The sequence below is a fragment of the Lepidochelys kempii genome, chromosome 7 (assembly GCF_965140265.1).
Source record: "Lepidochelys kempii isolate rLepKem1 chromosome 7, rLepKem1.hap2, whole genome shotgun sequence".
NCBI classification, from domain to species: domain Eukaryota; kingdom Metazoa; phylum Chordata; order Testudines; family Cheloniidae; genus Lepidochelys; species Lepidochelys kempii.
In genome coordinates, this window is record NC_133262.1 from 75689286 (window position 1) to 75711705 (window position 22420).

General features: G+C 39.5%; 1 protein-coding gene across 4 annotated transcripts in view; it reads right to left on the reverse strand.

Annotated features, from left to right (window-relative positions):
• The window catches only part of CCSER2 (coiled-coil serine rich protein 2), a 137798-nt gene that overhangs the window by 30560 nt on the left and 84818 nt on the right, over positions 1-22420 (reverse strand). For all 4 annotated transcript variants that reach the window (XM_073353361.1, XM_073353362.1, XM_073353364.1 and 1 more), the window contains 3 exons: positions 12830-12913; positions 8697-8783; positions 4127-4225 (listed from right to left, as the gene is read on the reverse strand). In XM_073353361.1, coding sequence (XP_073209462.1) covers positions 4127-4225; positions 8697-8783; positions 12830-12913 — 270 coding nt within the window. The remainder of the gene's footprint in view (positions 1-4126; positions 4226-8696; positions 8784-12829; positions 12914-22420) is intronic.

Genomic DNA, 22420 nt, shown 5'->3' on the forward strand with positions numbered 1-22420 from the left:
AGTTTCCAAGAAGTTCAAGTTGACAGCCTCTCTTTAAAACACAGAGTATTACACAACATTTCCCTTCATTTCTGGGCTCACTCCTCAGATCCTGAACATTAATATTACCTTTACAGTTTAATTTAGGCAATAGGTGAAAATTAGACTCTAAGTGCAGTTCTAGGCCCAGCAGTTAATTGTGGGGACGTTGTTATAAAGGAGAAACCATTGCATTTCGCCCTAATATGCACTCATTCAAATTGATTAAGGATATATAGTGTCTGAGCCAACTCAGACACTATTTCACTGATTTGTCTGTGCTATTAAAGTCTCATCAATGTTCCTATTAAACATGCATCAAATCAAACAAAAAGTATACCTAACTCATTTTTATTTGTTTTTCAAAATCATTAGATTATAGATTCTTTACCTGCAAGATTATATTAAGACATTTGATTTGTAGAACCATTAAAATTGGTTACTATCTATAGGAGTGGGGCTCTTTGAAATGATTGTCAGTATGGATCCCCACTCTTGGAATAAATGAGCTTCTGGTGCAAGAGCTTGGATCCTTCTAGATAACAGTGTCCACTGGACCATTCACCCTCCGCTGTCTCCAAATTTTTAAGGAGAATGGTTCCAACTGCTCCTGCAGTTTCTTCCACTGATTCAGAAATTTTCATAGCAGAGACTCTGAAGTAGCATGGAATTGTTGATCCTTATAGGTGATCAACTCAAACAGCCACATAGCAAGTAACTTGCTTTTTTTGTGAATTACCCATAAGGGTCCTCCTTTTTTGGAGATTAACAAGAAGTTATGAACTGCCAAAAGGAAGGTCTGAAAAGTATTAATTAAGAGGTACTGCAAGATTGCGCCTCTGAATTGGGCATCTAATGTACAGCCCAAAGCAAGAGTATAGTGTTGCAAAAGTGTGTATACAGACCATTGCATATTTCAGTGATTGACACAGTGCACATGGATATTGTAGAAGCTGCCTCAGACTTAGCCGAGTGCACGCCAATACCTCCAGGTGGCTGAATGCCTGCCAGGTACCAATAACTATATAAATATAACCTAATGCATTTGGACACTCTTTGAGCAGAGAGGTCATAAAAAATGTCTAGAGAATTTATGCATAGATTCAGTACTAGAGCCTGATCTCCCATCAAGTGAACTAGACTCAGCACAATTTACAAGCAGGCTAATTATGGGAGTGAGATCACGGGCCACTTTAGAAAGGAATTAGGAGTGAGCACTCAGGACTAAAATTTTTATGGACATGGTATAGAAAGGAACAACCTTGACGACTACAAAGCACTAACTTGTGGTTGTGATAGGAGTATGTGGAATACCGTCTCCAAAGACAACAGTCTGACAAAGTTCAGATTCAGATCCCACATGAGAAGTACTGTATGCATTAGAGGAAATATCGTGGAGTTACCCTTTCAGAAACTTAGTTATCATAGTGTCAATGAAGATTGCCCATCTACGTACCAGACTGTGGAAAGCAGACATGGCACCCAAGTAGAGCCTGACAAAACTCAGACAGTTTTGACTGTTCCAAGTGTATTGCTCAAATGACTACAATGGGATCAAGAGATCCACTATACTAGGAAGTGGGATATGTGCTTCCAACTTCCTGAGAGTTAGAGAATGAAAAGTACTGAGCTCAGGCCAGAACAAGTAACAGCATTTTGCTCTCAATCTGCCTGAATTATCAATATATTTTGGGAGCACCAGAATTGGTGAATTTTTGATTCCAGTCCAAGAGATAATCCTCTGTCAGTGACACTGGGTTGAACCCACACTAAATTACACTCAGAAATATCTAGCACTGATTGGCAGCAAAGCACCCCAACTAGGGGTTTCCCTCTTGCAGAACAAAATGCATGATCAAGGCCCAAAGGGACCATTCATGGTGCTAATTTTACTTTCAATTTAAGAGCTTTGCTATGATACTGCTTTTCTTTGTCACATGAAGAGTCAGCAGAGTGATGTATGGCAGTTGCTTCAATTAAAAAAACTAAACTTCCTGAGTGAGCTAGCAAGATTGGGCACCATCATAATGGCTGGGGTAACTATCATCAAGGTGCTGTCTTGACAACTTTGGATCAAATCAGAGGGAAAATAGCCCTGCAAGACAGAAACTAATCCTCCAGTGTCCACAATCCTGAATAATTGGATTGTCTCTCTGAGGACCTCAGACCAGTCCTGAGGCCTCACTGAACATTACTTCAGATAGGAAAATAAGTGAGAAGGGAACTACTTCTAGAGGATGGTCATCCTTCATCTGCCGCAGCTGAAAATCTCAACGTGACCTGAGAAAACACAGTTATAGAAAGGAACAACCATCCCATCAGGACTATAAATCTCTAACTTTGATGGTCTCTGTGAGGACATGCTAAGGTGCCTATGCTATCACGACGGGCACAGTACACCTTCTTTAACCAACATTGCATAGGACTCAGACATACTCTGAAAAATGGTGTCACAGATGCACATGAAGCCACAAGGCCCTACAACACTAGGAAAAATCCCACATACTCAAGTCTGCGATATTATAGTATGTTGTCTCCTGGCTGCTATGGCATTTGTGCTCTGGCACTGTAAAGGAGTGGATTTCATCCTGACCAAAGGAGTGAAGAAGTCAGGAGATTCATAGGTGGCCTGAGAATTTTTGATTTTTCCTAATGTGTCAAATAAATGCCTCAAACGTGGACATTTGTAATGGAAATTATGTCACTGCAAGAAGCACAAGGCTTGAAGCCCACATCCCTAAGCTACTTTATCCATGCCAGTGGCCACAGACAACGAAAACACACATAAAATAAAAATAATCAGCCTAACAAAATTGAAACATGGAAAAATGAAGCCTTACAAGAGGGCTGGACTCCAACCTAAATACAGACTAGACATTTCCAAAAAAACAAGTTCCCAAAGGGACAGAAATATGACACACCCAGTAAGCAGAACATCAAGGATATTGATGCTTCAAGTAGTGAAGAAGTCAAAAGGAAGTGAAGGGTGGTTAAAGGTTACAGTCTCTTTTCTATCCTCAGTATTTAAAGCAAGGAAGAAGAGAGATGAATGTTGAATGTACCCCGGACACTGCTTGCTAGAGGCTTCTCAGCTTGCACACTGGCGTTGTTTGGATCCCAGTAGTGGGAATCTAAATTGGCAATTCTCAGAACTAGAAACTTTTTTTTTTTTTTGGTAATCTTACATCAAATTCTCCCAACAACTTTTACAAATGTAAAAGTGATTCATGTCTAAGCTGTATACACTGGTGTCAGAATGAAAGCTGGGTAACTGTATTGAGCCATTTAAGAAAATTATCAGAACTATCTGAGCAGTGATTGACAAACCTGTCCTTGGGTCATATGCTGGCAGCTCACAGTACTAGCTGGTCACATAGTGCTGCTAGCTCCTCATTTCTGGGTGTTAAGATGGCAGAATACAACATTAAGTACACTCCTCAAGTTATTGGTATAGCTGCCCCCAAAATATAATGCAGTTGGAAATGTGAGAGAAGGTTCATCCATGCAACTGCATATGGGAGGGAAGATTGTCGCTGTATTACCATAACATCCACCCTTTAAATATTTGAAAATCTATGATGCTAAACGCTCTAGTGGAATCAATGAGAAAGAGGACAACTTCTGTTACATTCATGAATTAAGTTCAGGTCAATACATTGCTACTTTTTGTAAGGACAATTGAGCATAGAGACCCTGAAATTTACCACAAAGAAACTTGATCAAATGCGAGTACTTTGTACTATAAACGTTGTTTTTAAAGGTGTTTTAATGTGTGATCAGAGATACAGCGCCTTAGCCCAAGAGAATTAAATTGTTATTAAAATTAAAAAGAGAGACAGATTTTCTATTATTGCCTCATTTTATTTATTCATTAGTAAACACATGCTCTAAAAGAAAAAATATGATTGGAGACTGAACTCTTAAAAGAATGTCAAATACCTGCTGCAGAATTACAAGGATATAAAAATGCAATAATCAGTCTTACACAGCGTGGAAAATCTTTAGAGCAGACAAGAGTCACATGGTGAAGTGGTAGAAAATAAGAACGAATCAGAGAATGAAACACACAAAATCTTACTTGAGAGAGAGAACGGTAAGTGTTACTCACAGAGCTTCTCCTGCAGGAGGTTTGTGTGAATTTGTCAGCATACGTGCATGTCGTCCCTTTAGGTTTTTGGCCATCTTTGTGACAGTTACACCTAGTTGCCTTAGCCCCCCATCAAAGAAAAGAAAGAAAACAATGAATGTATTACACATTTTTTTCCAATGAAACACAATGTGAATGGTATTTTTGAAATAAGACTCAAGTTTAATGTTCAACCATTATGTGGTATGTTGCAAAGTGATGTAATGATTTTAGCTGGGGAACTTGTATTTAAAGTCCTACACAACTGGCCATCAGGAAGTTTAGACTTGAAATTAGATGAAGGTTTCTAACCATCAGAGGAGTGAAGTTCTGGAACAGCTTTCCAAGGAAGCAGTGAGGGCAAAAGACATATCCGGCTTCAAGACTAAGATTGATAAGTTTATGGAAGGGATGATATGATGGGATAGCCTAATTTTGCCAATTAATTGATCTTCGACATATCTTTAGCGGTAGATATGCCCAACGGCCTGTAATGGAATGTTAGATCAGGTAGGATCTGAGTTACTACAGAGAATTCTTTCCTGGGTGTCTGGCTGGTGAGTCTTGCCCACATGCTCAGGGTTTAGCTGATCGCCATATTTGGGGTCGGGAAGGAATTTTCCTCCAGGGCAGATTGGCAGAGGCCTTGTGGGGGGTTCGCTTTCCTCTGCAGCGTGGGGCACGGGTCACTTGCTGGAGGATTCTCTGCACCTCAAAGTCTTTAAACCATGTTTTGAGGACTTCAGTAGCTCAGACATAGCTTTGAGGTTTGTTACAGGAGTGGGTGGGTGAGATTCTGTGGCCTGTGTTGTGCAGAAGTCAGACTAGATGATCATAATGGTTCCTTCTGACCTTAAAGTCTATGATTCTATGAATGTTTTCCCAGAGAATGCTTATAAATAAAATTTAGAATTGATGTTCAGGTTTTAGGTGGGGGAGTGGGTTATGCTCACTTAAATGTCTAAAAGCCTGTCTACACAGGGCAGTTAGTACAGAGTAAGCTAGGATGTGAATTTAAAGTGCACTAACTATTCCACATTAACACGCTGTGTAGACAGTCTTAGAGCACACTGAAAGTGCCTTTGTGAGGGATAGCTTAGTACAAGCTTCTACTAGCTCAGTTGCAACTGTATGAAGCTAAACTGCAGAGGTACTTTTATAGTCTACATGGAGTGTTAGTGTGGAATAGTTAGTGCACTTTAAAATTCACACCCTAGCTTACTCTGCACTAACTTCCCATGAAGATAATCCCTACATTACTATATTCAGTGCATCTTCAAATAATTATGATCACAAGATCTATTCTTCTTTAGAATACAGTTCCCGTCTACATACCAAAGTTTGTCAATTGCTGTAACAACTAGGTATACAACTCAGCAAGAAAGTAAATATGATGTGAAGGTCTACTAACTGTAGGTAAGACTGGTTTTTTTAATTTTATTTTATTCATTTGTCTTTTTGTTATTGTATTACCTGGAATTCTATGATTTAAAGTGAATAAAAATAAAAACCTAACTTTTCATTTCCCTTTCAGAGAAAGAAAGTGAATACAAGCCACGTATATATGCCAGGCCAGTTTCAATGAGTATATGTACACACATATATTTGCAAACAGAGATGGAGATAGTATCCATGTGAAAAATTGCAGAGCCATATGATAAATCAATACATCATGCACCTTTGACCACTTCCTTTTATCTCAGCCCACAAACCTCTCCCCTTGGGCCTTAGTCTAACGTCATAAACCTGTGAAAGTCTTTAAACAGCCATTAATTTCTTGCCTCACTCTAATTAACCTGCTATAGAATTATTTCCTCCTTTTCTTCAAAAGGAGAATCTTTCTCCAAAATGACATGTTCTTACTCTCTCATCTTCGAGGACAAGGCTGGTGACAAGTTTAAGATCGAACACCTTGAAATCCTTAGTGGCTAGAAATGGGAGTTTTATACCATCTGAAAGTAAAGTATTTCAGTGTAGCTGTGTGATGTTTCATGATATCAAACCGCAAAGTTGTAATAACTGTATTTGGAAACGCTACAGTATTTCTATAATTTATTTACTATTTATTTACTTATACTATATAATAGTATTTACAGATTTCTATAATTTTATTAGTAATTTTTCTCCCTTGGACGCCTGAAGTTTTATTCTTATTGTAACTAAGGGGCCTGACTTTGCAGGTGAAGGAATAAGACAAATAGTCCTAATACAATTTTAAAAGCCTCCAACATTTCTAAAGAAGTTCCTCTGAAATATATGGAACGTACAGAATATGTGATAGTGTAGTATAAATTTTAATCAGTACTTGCTTGGAAAAACTTATACCATACTTTACATATATAACAATATGAAATACCTGATGGGGTGGTAAACACACATGTGCTCCTTATTTTAAGTTTATCTCAACAGGGAATTGCATTTATATGATCGTTAAAAATATAAAGGATGTATAGTCTATCAAATGCTATAGGGTTCTATAAAAACATCTCTAAAAAAAGTTTCCCCATATTAAATTCTGTTAATCTTTTTTCATAAAGGGAGTGGTAGGTGGATCAGTGCCTAGCTAGCTCTTTTTTGTTTTGTTTTTTTTAACATGGGGAAGGGGAAAAAAATCTTCCACTGGTTGACAAGACGAATGCTTATACATCTCCACCCACCCATGATAGAAAAAATAAAGCCAGATTACAAAGCTTTCTGCTGTGCAATTTGTACTGAAAACTATGAAGCCCTAAATAAACTTTTAAGATGCCATCCAGAGTCAACCTTAACACATCCGTGATCTGAACTATCACGGTTAATGAGAATTAATTTGTACTTACGAAAACAAAAGCTGAAAGTGGTGATTAATACAAAATTTTCATCATTATACTCAGTCAAGGCAAGTGTTTTGGTTGCATGAGCATGGACGATTTGAAGAGTGGACAGGTGTTCACTCACTTTTTACTCACATCGCAGAAGTCTCTTAAAAAAAAAAGTTCTCAACAAGCCAAGCTTCAATCCTCTCTTGGAAGTCTTCCCACCCCCTATTAAAGTATAGCTGCACCGGTCACAAATGTCAAATCAACCAGGCTCATCAGGGGATCAAATAGCAGATTTACTAATTATTTAAACAAATAGCATCCAAAGCTATAGGGATACCCCCCTCACCACCCAACAATCAGGGCTGTGTAGAACAAGATAATTTGCTATAACCTGGCAATCTGTGCTGCAGTGACAGGCAAGGCAAAATCCAGAATTACCCCAGGACAACAGTAAAAGAAAAAAATACACGTACTGAACTTTTACTAGGGAGTTGATTTTTTTTACAAAATCATGAAGGCTGTATTTACTGCCTATTTAGGAGCCATTAACTGCACCGATGGCCAAAGATTAAAAATTAGTGGTTGTCTTAATATGCTCTTTAATAAATCTATGTGGGGAAAGAACATAATTTTTCATTTTACTGATATACCTGTTCATTGCTTTAAAAAAAGCCTCAGAGAACAGTTACAACTATATTCACTTTCTGTAAGTTCAATCATGCATATAACAAATACTCTTGTTAGTTTGTGAGGCACTTTTCAATTCCAATATTAGTTGAAAAATCATTTAACAATTACTTGGCCAATCATTTTTAAAATTTTCTTTATTTAAGCTGTGTGTGTTATTAATCAGGGTTATCATCTATTACCATCCTGCACCAAAGCCATAAATAATAAATAAGGCTACATTTTAGTCACTGGTATTTTTATTTACAAGTCATGGACAGGTCACGGGTCGTAAACAAAAATTCACGGGCCTGTGACCTGTCCATGACTTTTATTAAAAATACCCACCCTGACTAATACTTGGGCGGAGGGCTGCGGGTGCTCTGGTGGGGGACAGTCCGGGGGTGCCGCGAATTCTAGGGACGGTGGCCCGGGACCCCCGCTGGTGCTGGGGGAGGGGTGGGGTGGCAGGGGCTTCCTACCCAGCTTCGAATGCTTATACATGCTTATCGTTCGTGTCCCTGCAGCTCCTAGGCGGCGGAGGCAGGGGCCAGGTCAGCGGCTCCAATGTTCCCGCCACGAGCGCCGGCTGCCGCAGCTCCCATTGGCCAGGAACCACAACCAACGGGAGCTGCGGGAGCAGGCAGCGCAGAGACCTCCTGCCCCTCTGCTGCCTAGGAGCTGCAGGAGGGCCATGCCAGTGGGAGCTGGGGAGCCCCCCACCCCGAGGTAAGTGCCACCCCGCACTCCCCAACCCCCTGTCCCTAGCCCCTTCCCACATACCCAAACTTCTGCTGCTGGCCCAGGGGCTGCCAGGCTCGGGCAGCCCCTGAGCAGCACCAGTCACTGCAGAAGTCACAGAGGTCACGGAAAGTCATGGAATCTGTTACTTCCGTGACCTCTATGACAGACTCGCAGCCTTAATAATAAACATCTTTGTGATCTTGAAAGCATAAAACATCAAAGTCAAAAATCTAGCCCACTTAAAAGTCTTCAGGAGAATTACTATACAAATATATGCTCTGCAATGCATACATGTCTATTATCCAAATGTTTTAATGAGCAAAATGTATAGTTATGCTTACAAGCTGATGCTCTAATCGTTTGATTGTTTCATCTTTTTTCTTCTGATCTTCTTTAAGCTGAGTGATCTCATTTAGCAGATCTTCAGTCTGACATATGAAGTAATAGAAAAATAGGCAACATGAAGTTTTCTCCATGGGGCTAGACAACACTATCTAATTTAACATCTCCCCAGGATATAGTAAATCAAATGCTCCTGAAGCACCAGCAGGAAAATATGTATTAATCATAATAAATTCCTCCTAAAATATATGTTAGGCTCTGCTTTTATCTCATTGTCCACATGCTGACATGGGCTATATGTACATATGCTGAAAGTACAGCTAAAAACAGTGGGGAAACTTGGCTGAACTGATACAGGGTTGAGCAAACACACTGTCTACTGTTAAATTTTTAATGTACGCTAGTTCCAATAAAAGTATTTTAAGCTCCTTTTTATTCACAATGGCTTTATGATCTTTCAAAATTACATAAGCTATTGAGAAAAAACTCATCACTGAGAATTACTGCATATTTATAACCCTGTTTATCTAACAATAAGTAGCAAGACTATAAGTTGTGTGAATTGCAATTTGAAAATTGTCACATGAAAGTAGACTAATAGAATAGAATGAAAATAACAAAATTAATCACATTTTATAAAAAATTTGCAAACAAGGATAATTATTTCTTGCATTGTACAGAAAGCCCTGTTGAGCTGAATTTTAACTTGGATCAAACAGGAGACGTAAGACTTGAAGAGAAAAATGTTTATGCAAAGTTTTCAACGATTTTTAACCTTGACAGCTATGAAATTATTTTGAGTTTTCTTAACATCTTTTGCTTTCTGTGGCATTTTTAAGTATTTATCAGTGAATTAATCACGAATTAATCAGCTACACACAAGGCATTGTGGGGGCATATTTTCAGTTAACATTTGCATAGGATTTCAGTTTAGTAAAGACTGCTTTTATCTGCTGCGTTAGGATGAAACACTTAGACCCAAAGATCTCTTATGGTAATGCAAACCACACGCAGCTACCCATTAAAGAAGATTTAAAAGTCACAAGAACTGAATCTCAATTAAACCTGGTTTAGTTTTGAAAACAGAAGGCAATACTTTCTTTTTCTAGGAATTATTCATGTTTCAAGACAACATTTCTGAAAGACCTGAGATAGTACAAGCAGCGTAACTAGCTCAAAAGAGGACCACAGTACAAGGAGCAGAAATACAATTACATTGCACAGAGTATTTGTGCAAGTATTTTAGGTCCCAATCTTGCTGTTGGCTTGTGTAGGTGTCTCCTTGCATCGATGCTGATCCCTACTGACTTAAATGGAACTCCACAAAGGAGCAAGAGTCCGTCTGTGCAGAGCCAGCTATTGGACTATTTTCTAAAATGCAGGTCTTTTCCAGTACATAGCCAAATCTAAGAAATAGTCCTCTAATTTTGTTTGTTTCCTATTTCTGGTCCATTTTTTAAAAAAAAGCCTTTACTATCAGTTTCTTGCAGCTGCAGCCTATAGATACTGGTGGATTTTATATCAATTTTAAGTGAAACATACTCAAATACTACAGTGATGGATAACACTATAAAAGATTTTTTTTTATAAAGCACCACCCAAAACACATACCAGATCAACCCAAATCGAAAAGGAAAACCAGATCTATTTTGGGCCACTCAACTTTGTCAGTGTCCCTTTTAAATATCATAGAATCATAGAATATCAGGGTTGGAAGGGACCTCAGGAGGTCATCTAGTCCAACCCCCTGCTCAAAGCAGGACCGATCCCCAATTAAATCATCCCAGCCAGGGCTTTGTCAAGCCTGACCTTAAAAACTTCTAAGGAAGGAGATTCCACCACCTCCCTAAGTAACGCATTCCAGTGTTTCACCACCCTCCTAGTGAAAAAGTTTTTCCTAATATCCAACCTAAATCTCCCCCACTGCAACTTGAGACCATTACTCCTTGTTCTGTCATCTGCTACCACGGAGAACTGTCTAGAGCCATCCTCTTTGGAACACCCTTTCAGGTAGTTGAAAGCAGCTATCAAATCCCCCCTTATTCTTCTCTTCCGTAGACTAAACAATCCCAGTTCCCTCAGCCTCTCCTCATAAGTCATGTGTTACAGTCCCCTAATCATTTGTTGCCCTCCGCTGGACTCTTTCCAATTTTTCGAAATCCTTCTTGTAGTGTGGGGCCCAAAACTGGACACAGTACTCCAGATGAGGCCTCACCAGTGTCGAATAGAGGGGAACGATCACGTCCCTCGATCTGCTGGCAATGCCCCTACTTATACATCCCAAAATGCCATTGGCCTTCTTGGCAACAAGGGCACACTGTTGACTCATATCCAACTTCTCGTCCACTGTCACCCCTCGGTCCTTTTCTGCAGAACTGCTGCCCAGCCATTCAGTCCCAAATCTGTAGCGGTGCATGGGGTTCTTCCGTCCTAAGTGCAGGACTCTGCACTTGTCCTTGTTGAACCTCATCAGATTTCTTTTGGCCCAATCCTCCAATTTGTCTAGGTCCCTCTGTATCCTATCCCTACCTTTCAGCGTATCTACCTCTCCTCCCAGTTTAGTGTCATCTGCAAACTTGCTGAGGGTGCAATCCACACCATCCTCCAGATCATTTATGAAGATACTGAACAAAACCGGCCCCAGGACCGACCCTTGGGGCACTCCACTTGATACCTGCTGCCAACTAGACATGGAGCCATTGATCACTACCCGTTGAGCCCGACAATCTAGCCAGTTTTCTATCCACCTTATAGTCCATTCATCCAGCCCATACTTCTTTAACTTGCTGGCAAGAATACTATGGGAGACAGTGTCAAAAGCTTTGCTAAAGTGAAGGAACAGCACGTCCACTGCTTTCCCTTCATCCACAGAGCCAGTTATCTCGTCACAGAAGGCAATTAGATTAGTCAGGCACGACCTTCCCTTGGTGAATCCATGCTGACTGTTCCTGATCACTTTTCTCTCCTCTAAGTGCTTCAGAATTGATTCCTTGAGGACCTGCTCCATGATTTTTCCAGGGACTGAGGTGAGGCTGATTGGCCCATTTCTAACAGTTGACAAGAAGGTGTGAGTAATGTTACTCACACCTTCTTGTCAACTGTTTGACATGGGCCATCCTGATTAACATACAAAAGTTTTTTTTCTCCTGCTGATAATAGCCCACCTTAATCGATTACTCGTTAGAGTTGGTATGGCAACCCCCATTTTTTCATGTTCTCTGTGTGTGTACATATCTATATCTAGATCTAGCTACCTACTGTATTTTCCACAACATGCATCTAACGAAGTGGGCTTTAGCCCACAAAAGCTTATGCTCAAATAAATTTGTTAGTCTCTCAGGTGCCACAAGTACTCCTCATTCTTTTTAATTACACTGTGATCATACTTGAAAATAAAATAGTGTTCTATTTTACAGAAGTAATGAAAACTTGGCAATGAGACTACAATTTAGCACTCATTAAAATGCTTGTGGAGAAGTGGAGAGATGGCCACATTTGGGGAAGATCCTCTGGTGGTGTAAATTGTCATAGTTTCTAAGGACTGGCTCCTTCCTGTGAACATTATGGGACAAAAAGAGCAGCAAATGCTTAGGATAAATACAATCTATAAAATTAAAACCAAGAACTTCACATGCCATTATTGTAACATGTCCACTGCAAATATGAAAAGGCATATTTTTCTCAATAATTAACTTGTGTGTCAATTTGCACTCTGTTTTAAAGTTTCAAGCAGGCCATTTTACTTGAACAAACTTTAGATGCTATAAAAACAGGTCAACAGCTTTTGGGGTTTGTTTGTTTTGAAGTGTAGGAACCAAGGTGTAACAAAATACTACACAAGAAATTGTAAAATATATACTGTGTACCTTATTTGCAAGATATACTGCCATATGCGAGAATATAATTTGTCCATTTGTGGCGTAGCTATTTAAGAACTAAAGAGGTAATTTATTACAACATCAAAGAATGTATTACCTCACTGAGCTGATAGGACAATTATAAATATAAGAACTGTTTCTCACCTCAGCTTTATACTGGCTTATTTGATCTGGAAGTGCTAACTTTACAATTATATACAATACTGACAGAAACAAAGTTATGCTATTCTGCAATACAATCAATGTCAATTTACCTTATATATAGGCTCAACATCCTGTGGTTCTGGGCTTGATGGTATTGAGAGTGGGATGTCCTGAAGAGAGACATTCTCATCATTCTGCCAGAGAAAAGGAAAGAAACGAAGGCCCATTCTGTTTATTTGCTGAATAGGTAGTTCCCAAAGTCAGGTTCAGACACCAAAGTATAAAAATTGTGAGCCTTGCCATTATATTAAGAGAGTTGAGATTAACTTTTTCGATACCACTTAAGAAGTCATGCAATGAACAAGAATCAAGAGCTACATTTCAAAACTAAAACAAGCTTTATTTAAAAAAAAAAAAAAAAAAAAAGTGAAACCCCTAACATGCTTTTTTAGATCACATTCATGACATTCTTCCTTGCACCACCATTTGCATTGCATTTCCACTATTCTTACAAAGCAAAATAAATAGCAATTATGCAGTTTTGGAACAAAATGTATTTTTAATGCTGTGACACTGTACTTATATTTACTATTGTACTGTTTAGCTAATACCATCTCTTCACTTACAATTCGTGCCTTATAGAAGGATGGTCTGTCAAAACATCTCTAATAGTACTAACAGTGAACCACATACATGTGCTATAACTTAGAACAAGAAACCTGGTCCCCAATGGTTCCAAATACCTGTTCAGAAAAATTAGTGAGAGGGACACAGTGGAGTGGTGGACCAAAGAGCCCTGAAATAGTGTACCTTGTTATTGAAAACCAGGCTACATTTGCAATGTTTCACTTTTCAGAATCCCATGCATCTGTCTCTATTTAAGAGTTGCAATAATTAGGAAAAAATATAACATGTCTGACCAATATTAAAATGTGACTCACACCTAAGTTATACTAAAATAGTTCTTACCTCAACTGGGGATTATTTCTTAAACTTAAATATTTTTGCTTGTTAATAGGTTGACTAATACAGAATGAATCCATAACTATCAGACCCTAATTTTTTTTTAAATCAGCCCAATATGGTGCAGAGTGGGAGAGCACATTTTATTTTTAGCACTGCATTCTGAAATTAAGCACAGTCAGTAAAACTACAAAGATCCTGAAAAGATGACAAAAGATAATTGCATGACTGCTTCCTGAAGCATTTAAACAGCCATGACAAACAGCTGATAATGTGAAATGCTCTGTACCAGTGATACTCAGTCTTAAAAAGCCAGTTATGTCAAAGAATAAATCAGACAAAATCATTGGAGAGAGAGTCTCATGTCATGTTACCACATTTGTATTACGTTTCATATGTTGCCTCAAATCACTACACAACACCACAACACAAACATTACAATGCAACACACTATTTTAAGGTTCTTCAAGGCTTCACTCCTGCTCCCATGCTATAGAGAAAAAGGGTTCTCTTTCTGCCTAGCTCATTAGCTTCTGAAAGGGAAGGGGATTATTTGTGGTTGCTATCCTGGTCACTTGGAAGGATGAAGACTCATCCTGTTTGTTTCTCGATATTTGCTCAGTGATCCCCACATGCCTCAGATAGCATTTGGAGAACTCATATGATCTGCATTTCCTTCAATCTGCTTGTAACCAGGCAAAACAAAGAGTTCTGGTCATACTACTAGATTTCATGAGTGCAAATGTACCTCTATAGCCACAGACTGATTAAACAAACCGAATGGATCTTACTAAAATAATTACCATGGATATGCGTGTTTTTCCCCGTAATGTGAATTACTTCCCATAGAATTTTGCTATTAAATTACACAGAGCACTTGTCACTGAATGAAGAGAGGTCTTCAGATGCTTTTATAAAAATTAGCAAAAAAGTTATATGGAAGAAATTACAATGTAGTTTGAACTGGTAAAGTATTTTTATGAGATTCTCCTTTACATGTTTGCTTCTCCATTTGCCAGTATCCACTGGCAGCAGCAGCAGCCATACATCACAACCCTCAGCATCCTTAAACACCATGTAGAAATTACCACATATTTTTTGTAAAAAATGGTTTTGTTATAATAAAGTTTAAATTGAATTTACACCTGCAGGATACAACCCTGCTCCTTACAATGACCTCTCGTCTGCTCTTTTTACTGTCTGACTATTGATCCTCAAAAGGGTCAAATTTCATTTCAGCTTCTCTTACTGAAGGCTTTTGACCACTTGGTGGAGACTGTAATTTATCTTAAACCTCACAGGGCATATAGAGTGCCATTCACTTCACCAGCTGCTGCTAGTTGTTCTGTGCAGCTTGTCACCTGTGCAATATGCTCATATGGGCAGATAATGGTCCACTTTGATTAAGATACTTGTAGGATGATTTTTAAAGGAATAAGGTACTGGTAGGTCTCAGTAAGAAGCAAGCAGTACCTGGTGGATTTCATTACACGGCAAATGCCTTTTAAATGTTATGTTAAATGGTTATGCCTTTCCCCGTAGTTATATGCAGTTACGAAAAAGGGTACACAAAGAAACATGCATCAGTTTACGCATGGGAAATGAAAACTATTATAGAAAATTCAACGTACAATTTAAAATTAATTTGCATACATTTTTAAAAAGACGGTCAAAGGGGCCTCGAATAATTCTTGTCACCCGCACATGCAGACAACTAAAGAGGAATTCTAGTTAAAACTACTGACTTCATTACAAAAGGAATTAACGTGCGTAGGATATGTCACATCAGCAACAAAAGGTTTGCATGTGTTATAGTCTTTTTAAGCCCTATCATACACTTTTATATTTTCAGAATCAAAGCAAAATGCAAGTTCATTTTCATTGCTCTTCCCATGATTAGATGAGTCACTTCCAATGCTTACAGTACACAGGTCTAACAATATACGTCCACTGGAACCTCAGCACCCTATTCTGCACAATAATGACTACAAATACAGTTATTTTAGAAGGAGTTCACTGTTTTCCTGCTTCCCTCTTTCTTTTCAGCTGTATTGCCAACATGAAAAGTTTAGCACCAGAAGGAGCACCATTTGTGCTATGTAAAGAATGGCACAAAGATGTAAAGAATGTAAAGAAAGGGAGCTTCAAACAGGATTAGCAAGAATAACTACAACTAGCTATTAAGACATACTACATTTTGACTGGGTAGATATAATATGTAGTCATGTGTCACCTTTTGGGAAATTTGGGAAATTTGAATAACTGAATGTAAACCTTTATTTTCAGAAATATGTAATAATGCATAAAATGAAGCTGTTCTCTTATGCGGTCATGTAACATTGGACCTACGTTTAGTAAGTCAACCACCAACATATCAAACAGCAACACGCATACATACATACATAAGTTCTTTATTCAACTGACATTTTCTAAATAACTGGAATATTTTATTACTTATCGAGGAATATCAAAAGGTTAAATATATATATTTTTATAGTAGATGTGTGTAAATATAATTAGGCTAGTCACATTTGTGCCTAATGTAGCTACTCAATAAAACACTTCTTTGCAATGAGGACCGCTTCAGTACAATTTGATGTAAATCCAAAGAAACTCGAAAACAAATACTTTCCAAATATGCCTAATTTGAATTTTACATAATAAAATCAGCAGCAGCACAAGACAATGTTAACTAATTTCCTTAATTGAAAGTTGATTCTGGAAAGTGGTGCTGTTAGAGAAAACAGAAAATTAATCCAATACTATTTGTAACTATTTTCTAATTAATTTAAAACGCGTGATAAACTGCTTATAAATCTCCATTCCCAGTAGTCCTATTATGATTACTTCTGACATTTATTCAAGTTTAGACAAGGAAACACACTAATTGTGTTTCTGTTCTACACATTGGAATGTCTCTCATTTAATTAGCCACATAGAAAACTGAAAACTGAACCTATAATACAGAAACTGTTTCTACACAGCCTACAAATGACATTGATTGCATTGATATTTAAACCAAGCAATCTCTGTTTTGACAAAAGATCGATCATTGCTGCTTTATATCCACATCCTTCTGTTTAAGGATTGTCCTTTTCTGTTGGCTATGACTACCAGTAATCTGAGACACTCGTTTTCCATACATATTTTCAATTTAATTATTTTTGTTGGGATTTTTCTCTTCCAATTTGTTTTACTGGACTTTTACGTCCTGACTCAATAAGGTACTTAAGCATCTGGCTAACTTTTAGGAGCCCCGTTGCAGTCAACTGGACTACTCATGTGCTTAAAGTTAGGTATGTATTAAAGTACCTTGCTGAAACCAGAGCCTCAGAGCTGAAATCAGAAGTGGTCCCAAGTAAGTCATGACACTTGGAAAAGTATCCACACATCTTATCTATAGCGATAAAATCATAATACATGTGCTCTCCCCCTCCATCTTCCTACTGGAAAAACTAACACAGTTAAAAGACAAAAGGCTGCCCCCCCACTCACTCCTCTTAATTGCTACATTTCTGAAGAGCAACATCCATATTTTCATAAATAACTTTTACCACTTTACGTGCAATGTGTTTATTTTGTACAACAGTACAAGTTTGGTGACAACAAAGTAAGACTCAAAAGGCACAGTTCTTTTACAGTGCCCTGGGATTAAATCTAAGCAGTCAGTTCTCATCAGTTTAAATTAAGAATTGAGCTGACTTCCATTTTGCAATCACAATGGCTATTACTTAGAGTGGCACTTGAATTTATTCATGACATTTTTATTTCAGTTTTAAAGTGGAATATGAAGCAGTGAGTCTACAACCCACACAGAAAGTTAATTTCATTCCAAAGAAATCTGCATTTTTGTTAAGGGTCACATTACAGATCAGCTGATTTTATTGTCTTAGAATAGCGTTAATGAATGTTATGGGTTTAATTTTAAATGCTATACACCAAGATATAATACTTAACAGCTCTTTGTTTCAGAAATTTAAATGTTCTCTAATGCAACTTACGTCACTCTAAATGATTTAGTGTACTTTTACAATATATTTGAAGTATATATAACAAATATTGAAGTGCTGATTTAAAATTTTCAAGCCTGCATCTGTAATTGTCACATCTATACTTTAGGGTGGGAAGAAGTATTTAATATAAAATATTGGTGGTTAATAACAGAGTGCTTTACCTGCCTCTAATTCTGATTTCCCCTAAGATGCCATAAAAACCCCATTTGACTAAAATTGTGCAGGTCACATCCCTGAATAGGCACGAAGACACAATAAGTAAGATCTGGCCTCAGATTTCTTTTTTGGACTATAATTTTTTAGAGAGAGAAGGTGGGTGAGGTAATATCTTTTATTGGACCAACTTCTCTTGGTGAGACACACAAGCTTTCCCCATTTGATATTGAAAATATTACCATTCAATTTACTTGACACATGTAACAGTGTGCCTTCTGCTGTTTCATTTAGTTTGGTACTTGATATATAATTTTTTACTTTTTTTTTTAATATGCGTCTACACTGAGTTCTCACTGAGAAGCAATACATTTGGTAAGAGAGGAAAAAGTACTTTAAAAACATTTACACTGTTATTCCATTCCTTTCAAAAAGAAAAAGAAGTAAAATCTCTAAGAGACCAGAAGAGTTAAAAGACAGACATTGTCGTCCTCATAATAAGCCATCATAAATTAATAGATCTCAGAGTCCATACCAATTACCACCTTAATCAGGTAAACTAATCATTACACCTTAGGGATTCTCTGCAAAAATCTGATTATACTAATTAAAATACAGTATTGAAATTTGCAGTTTGTACAGAGATTGAAAATGTTTGTCAGTTTCCTGCTCTTGTATGAGGCTAAGCTTTTGAAGCTTTCAGCAGAGAAAGGCAAATATAGGGCTAAGGTAAAATCTAACTACCATAATTTGCATTAGTTTCACTTGGACCATTTACCCATTTTCTCTTTGCAGCCTACAAAACTAGAGGAGATCTATTCATTAAGGTTCCAATTCAGCAAATCAATGGGACTAGTCCCACGCTTAAGTATCTTGCTGAATCAGAACCTCAGACTGCTAGAGAATAATGAGGCTATTTGGCATCATCAGTTAAAATCAAGAATTCTTTGGAAAGCATACCATACCTAAATACATTACTATTCCTCTAAACTTTGCAATTTACCAATCACAGAAGTCTTGTACTCCACTAAAATAAATAAACAAACTAGTGACTTCAGTTTAAGTTTTTAATTTATTTTTTACTAAAATTTCATCTTACTTGTTGATAGAAATAATAGTGGTTGAATTCAAATTGATGTCACTGTATACTTAACAATTAACCAAATAAAGTATATCTCAAATCTCAATTTCCTGTTCTTTAGCGTGACATATTTAGTTATTTATACATGCAGTGCACTCCATTTATAAAAATCAACTCAATATAGTCATTAAAACCACTGGGACAAAGTCATTCCTATACTAACTAAAATACTCTGCTCGTAAGAATCTACTGGGACAGATGTGATTCTTATAAAAGGAGTGTCTGTTTGTTTGTTTCAGGGAAGCCTGGATGTTTAAAAATAGCCAGAGCTCTGTGAACCAGCTAAGTGGCGGCGGACCAGCTGAGCAACGGGGAACAACAGAGCAGCACACAGCAGGAGTTTGCCTGGGAGTTCTCCTGGGGTGAGCCCAGTGAGGCTTACATCTTGCCAGCTTCTCTGAGGAAGCTCAGAGTAGGAAGGTGATATGGAGGGGGGGTGTTCAGCTATTGTGACCTGCACTGGATGTGCCATGTTTGTCTTCCACAGGACAGAAGCGACTTTGTCTGTACAAAGTGCAAGCTAGTAACAATATTGGAAGAGAAGATTGAAGGTCTGGAGCAACAGATATCGACCCTGTGTTGCATACGATAATCTGAGGATTTCCTGGACAAAAGTCAGGATATGCTTCTATGGGAGCAAAGCTCTAAAGATTTAGAGCAGGTTGCACAGCGGAGCCAAGAAGCCAGTGAAGAAGCTTGGCAACATGTGACCTCCAGAAGAAGAAGGGGGAATGTCCGGGTACCAGCAACGCAGACACAGGTAAGTAACCGTTTTCATGTTCTCTCCACAGGTACCATTGCAGAGAGTGGACCAGATGATAAGTCTGGGGGGAGAAAGCAGAAGGAGACTCCACTGGTTGGAAGGCATGAGATGCGATGTCCTGAGGTTGGGGGTTCCACGACCACCACTCCCAAGAGAAGGAGGCGGGTGGTGGTGGTCGGGGACTCTCTCCTCAGGGGGACTGAGTCATCTATCTGCCGCCCTGACCGGGAAAACAGAGAAGTCTGCTGCTTGCCAGGGGCTAAGATTCACGATGTGACGGAGAGACTGCCGAGACTCATCAAGCCCTCGGATCGCTACCCCTTCCTGCTTCTCCACGTGGGCACCAATGATACTGCCAAGAATGACCTTGAGCGGATCACTGCGGACTACGTGGCTCTGGGAAGAAGGATAAAAGAGTTTGAGGTGCAAGTGGTGTTCTCATCCATCCTCCCCATGGAAGGAAAAGGCCGGGGTAGGGACCGTCGAATTGTGGAAGTCAACGAATGGCTATGCAGGTGGTGTCGGAGAGAAGGCTTTGGATTCTTTGACCATGGGATGGTGTTCCATGACGGAGGAGTGCTGGGCAGAGACGGGCTCCACCTAACAAAGAGAGGGAAGAGCATCTTTGCGAGCAGGCTGGCCAACCTAGTGAGGAGGGCTTTAAACTAGGTTCACCGGGGGAAGGAGACCAAAGCCCTGAGGTAAGTGGGCAAGCAGGATACCGGGAGGAAGCACAGGCAGGAACGTCTGTGAAGGGAGGGCTCCTACCTCATACTGAGAATGAGGGGCGATCAGCAGTTATCTCAAGTGCCTATATACAAATGCACAAAGCCTTAGAAACAAGCAGGGAGAACTGGAGGTCCTGGTGAAGGCAAGGAATTATGACGTGATTGGAATAACAGAGACTTGGTGGGATAACTCACATGACTGGAGTACTGTCATGGATGGTTATAAACTGTTCAGGAAGGACAGGCAGGGCAGAAAAGGTGGGGGAGTAGCACTGTATGTAAGGGAGCAGTATGACTGCTCAGAGCTCTGGTATGAAACTGCAGAAAAACCTGAGTGTCTCTGGATTAAGTTTAGAAGTGTGAGCAACAAGAATGATGTAGTGGTGGGAGTCTGCTATAGACCACCGGACCAGGGGGATGAGGTGGATGAGGCTTTCTTCCGGCAACTCGCAGAAGCTACTAGATCGCAGTCCCTGGTTCTCATGGGCGACTTTAATCATCCTGATATCTGCTGGGAGAGCACTACAGTGGTGCACAGCCAATCCAGGAAGTTTTTGGAAAATGTAGGGGACAATTTCCTGGTGCAAGTGCTGGAGGAGCCAACTAGGGGGAGACCTTTTCTTGACCTGCTGCTCACAAACCGGGAAGAATTAGTAGGGAAAGCAAAAGTGGATGGGAATCTGGGAGGCAGTGACCATGAGTTGGTCGAGTTCAGGATCCTGACACAGGGAAGAAAGGTAAGCAGCAGAATACGGACCCTGGACTTCAGGAAAGCAGACTTCGACTCCCTCAGGGAACTGATGGTTAGGATCCCCTGGGGGAATAACATGATGGGGAAAGGAGTCCAGGAGAGCTGGCTGTAATTCAGAGAATCCCTATTGAGGTTACAGGGACAAACCATCCCGATGTGTCGAAAGAATAGTAAATATGGCAGGTGACCAGCTTGGCTTAACACTGAAATCCTTGCGGATCTTAAACATAAAAAAGAAGCTTACAAGAAGTGGAAGATTGGACAAATGACCAAGGGAGAGTATAAAAATGTTGTTTGGTCATGTAGGAATGAAATCAGGAGGGCCAAATCGCAACTGGAGCTGCAGCTAGCAAGAGATGTTAAGAGTAACAAGAAGGGTTTCTTCAGCTATGTTGGCAACAAGAAGAAAGCCAAGGAAAGTGTGGGCCCCTTACTGAATGAGGGAGGCAACCTAGTGACAGAGGATGTGGAAAAAGCTAATGTACTCAATGCTTTTTTTGCCTCTGTCTTCACGAACAAGGTCAGCTCCCAGACTGCTGCGCTGGGCAACACAGCATGGGGAGTAGGCGGCCAGCCCTCTGTGGAGAAAGAAGTGTTTAGGGACTATTTAGAAAAGCTGGACGTGCACAAGTCCATGGGGCCAGATGCGTTGCATCCGAGAGTGCTAAAGGAGTTGGTGGCTGTGATTGCAGAGCCATTGGCCATTATCTTTGAAAACTCACGGCGATCGGGGGAAGTCCCGGACGACTGGAAAAAGGCTAATGTAGTGCCCATCTTTAAAAAAGGGAATGAGGAGGATCCTGGGAACTACAGGCCAGTCAGCCTCACCTCAGTCCCTGGAAAAATCATGGAGCAGGTCCTCAAGGAATCATAGAATATCAGGGTTGGAAGGGACCCCAGAAGGTCATCTAGTCCAACCCCCTGCTCAAAGCAGGACCAATTCCCAGTTAAATCATCCCAGCCAGAGCTTTGTCAAGCCTGACCTTAAAAACCTCTAAGGAAGGAGATTCTACCACCTCCCTAGGTAACGCATTCCAGTGTTTCACCACCCTCTTAGTGAAAAAGTTTTTCCTAATATCCAACCTAAATCTCCCCCACTGCAACTTGAGACCATTACTCCTCGTTCGGTCATCTGCTACCATTGAGAACAGTCTAGAGCCATCCTCTTTGGAACCCCCTTTCAGGTAGT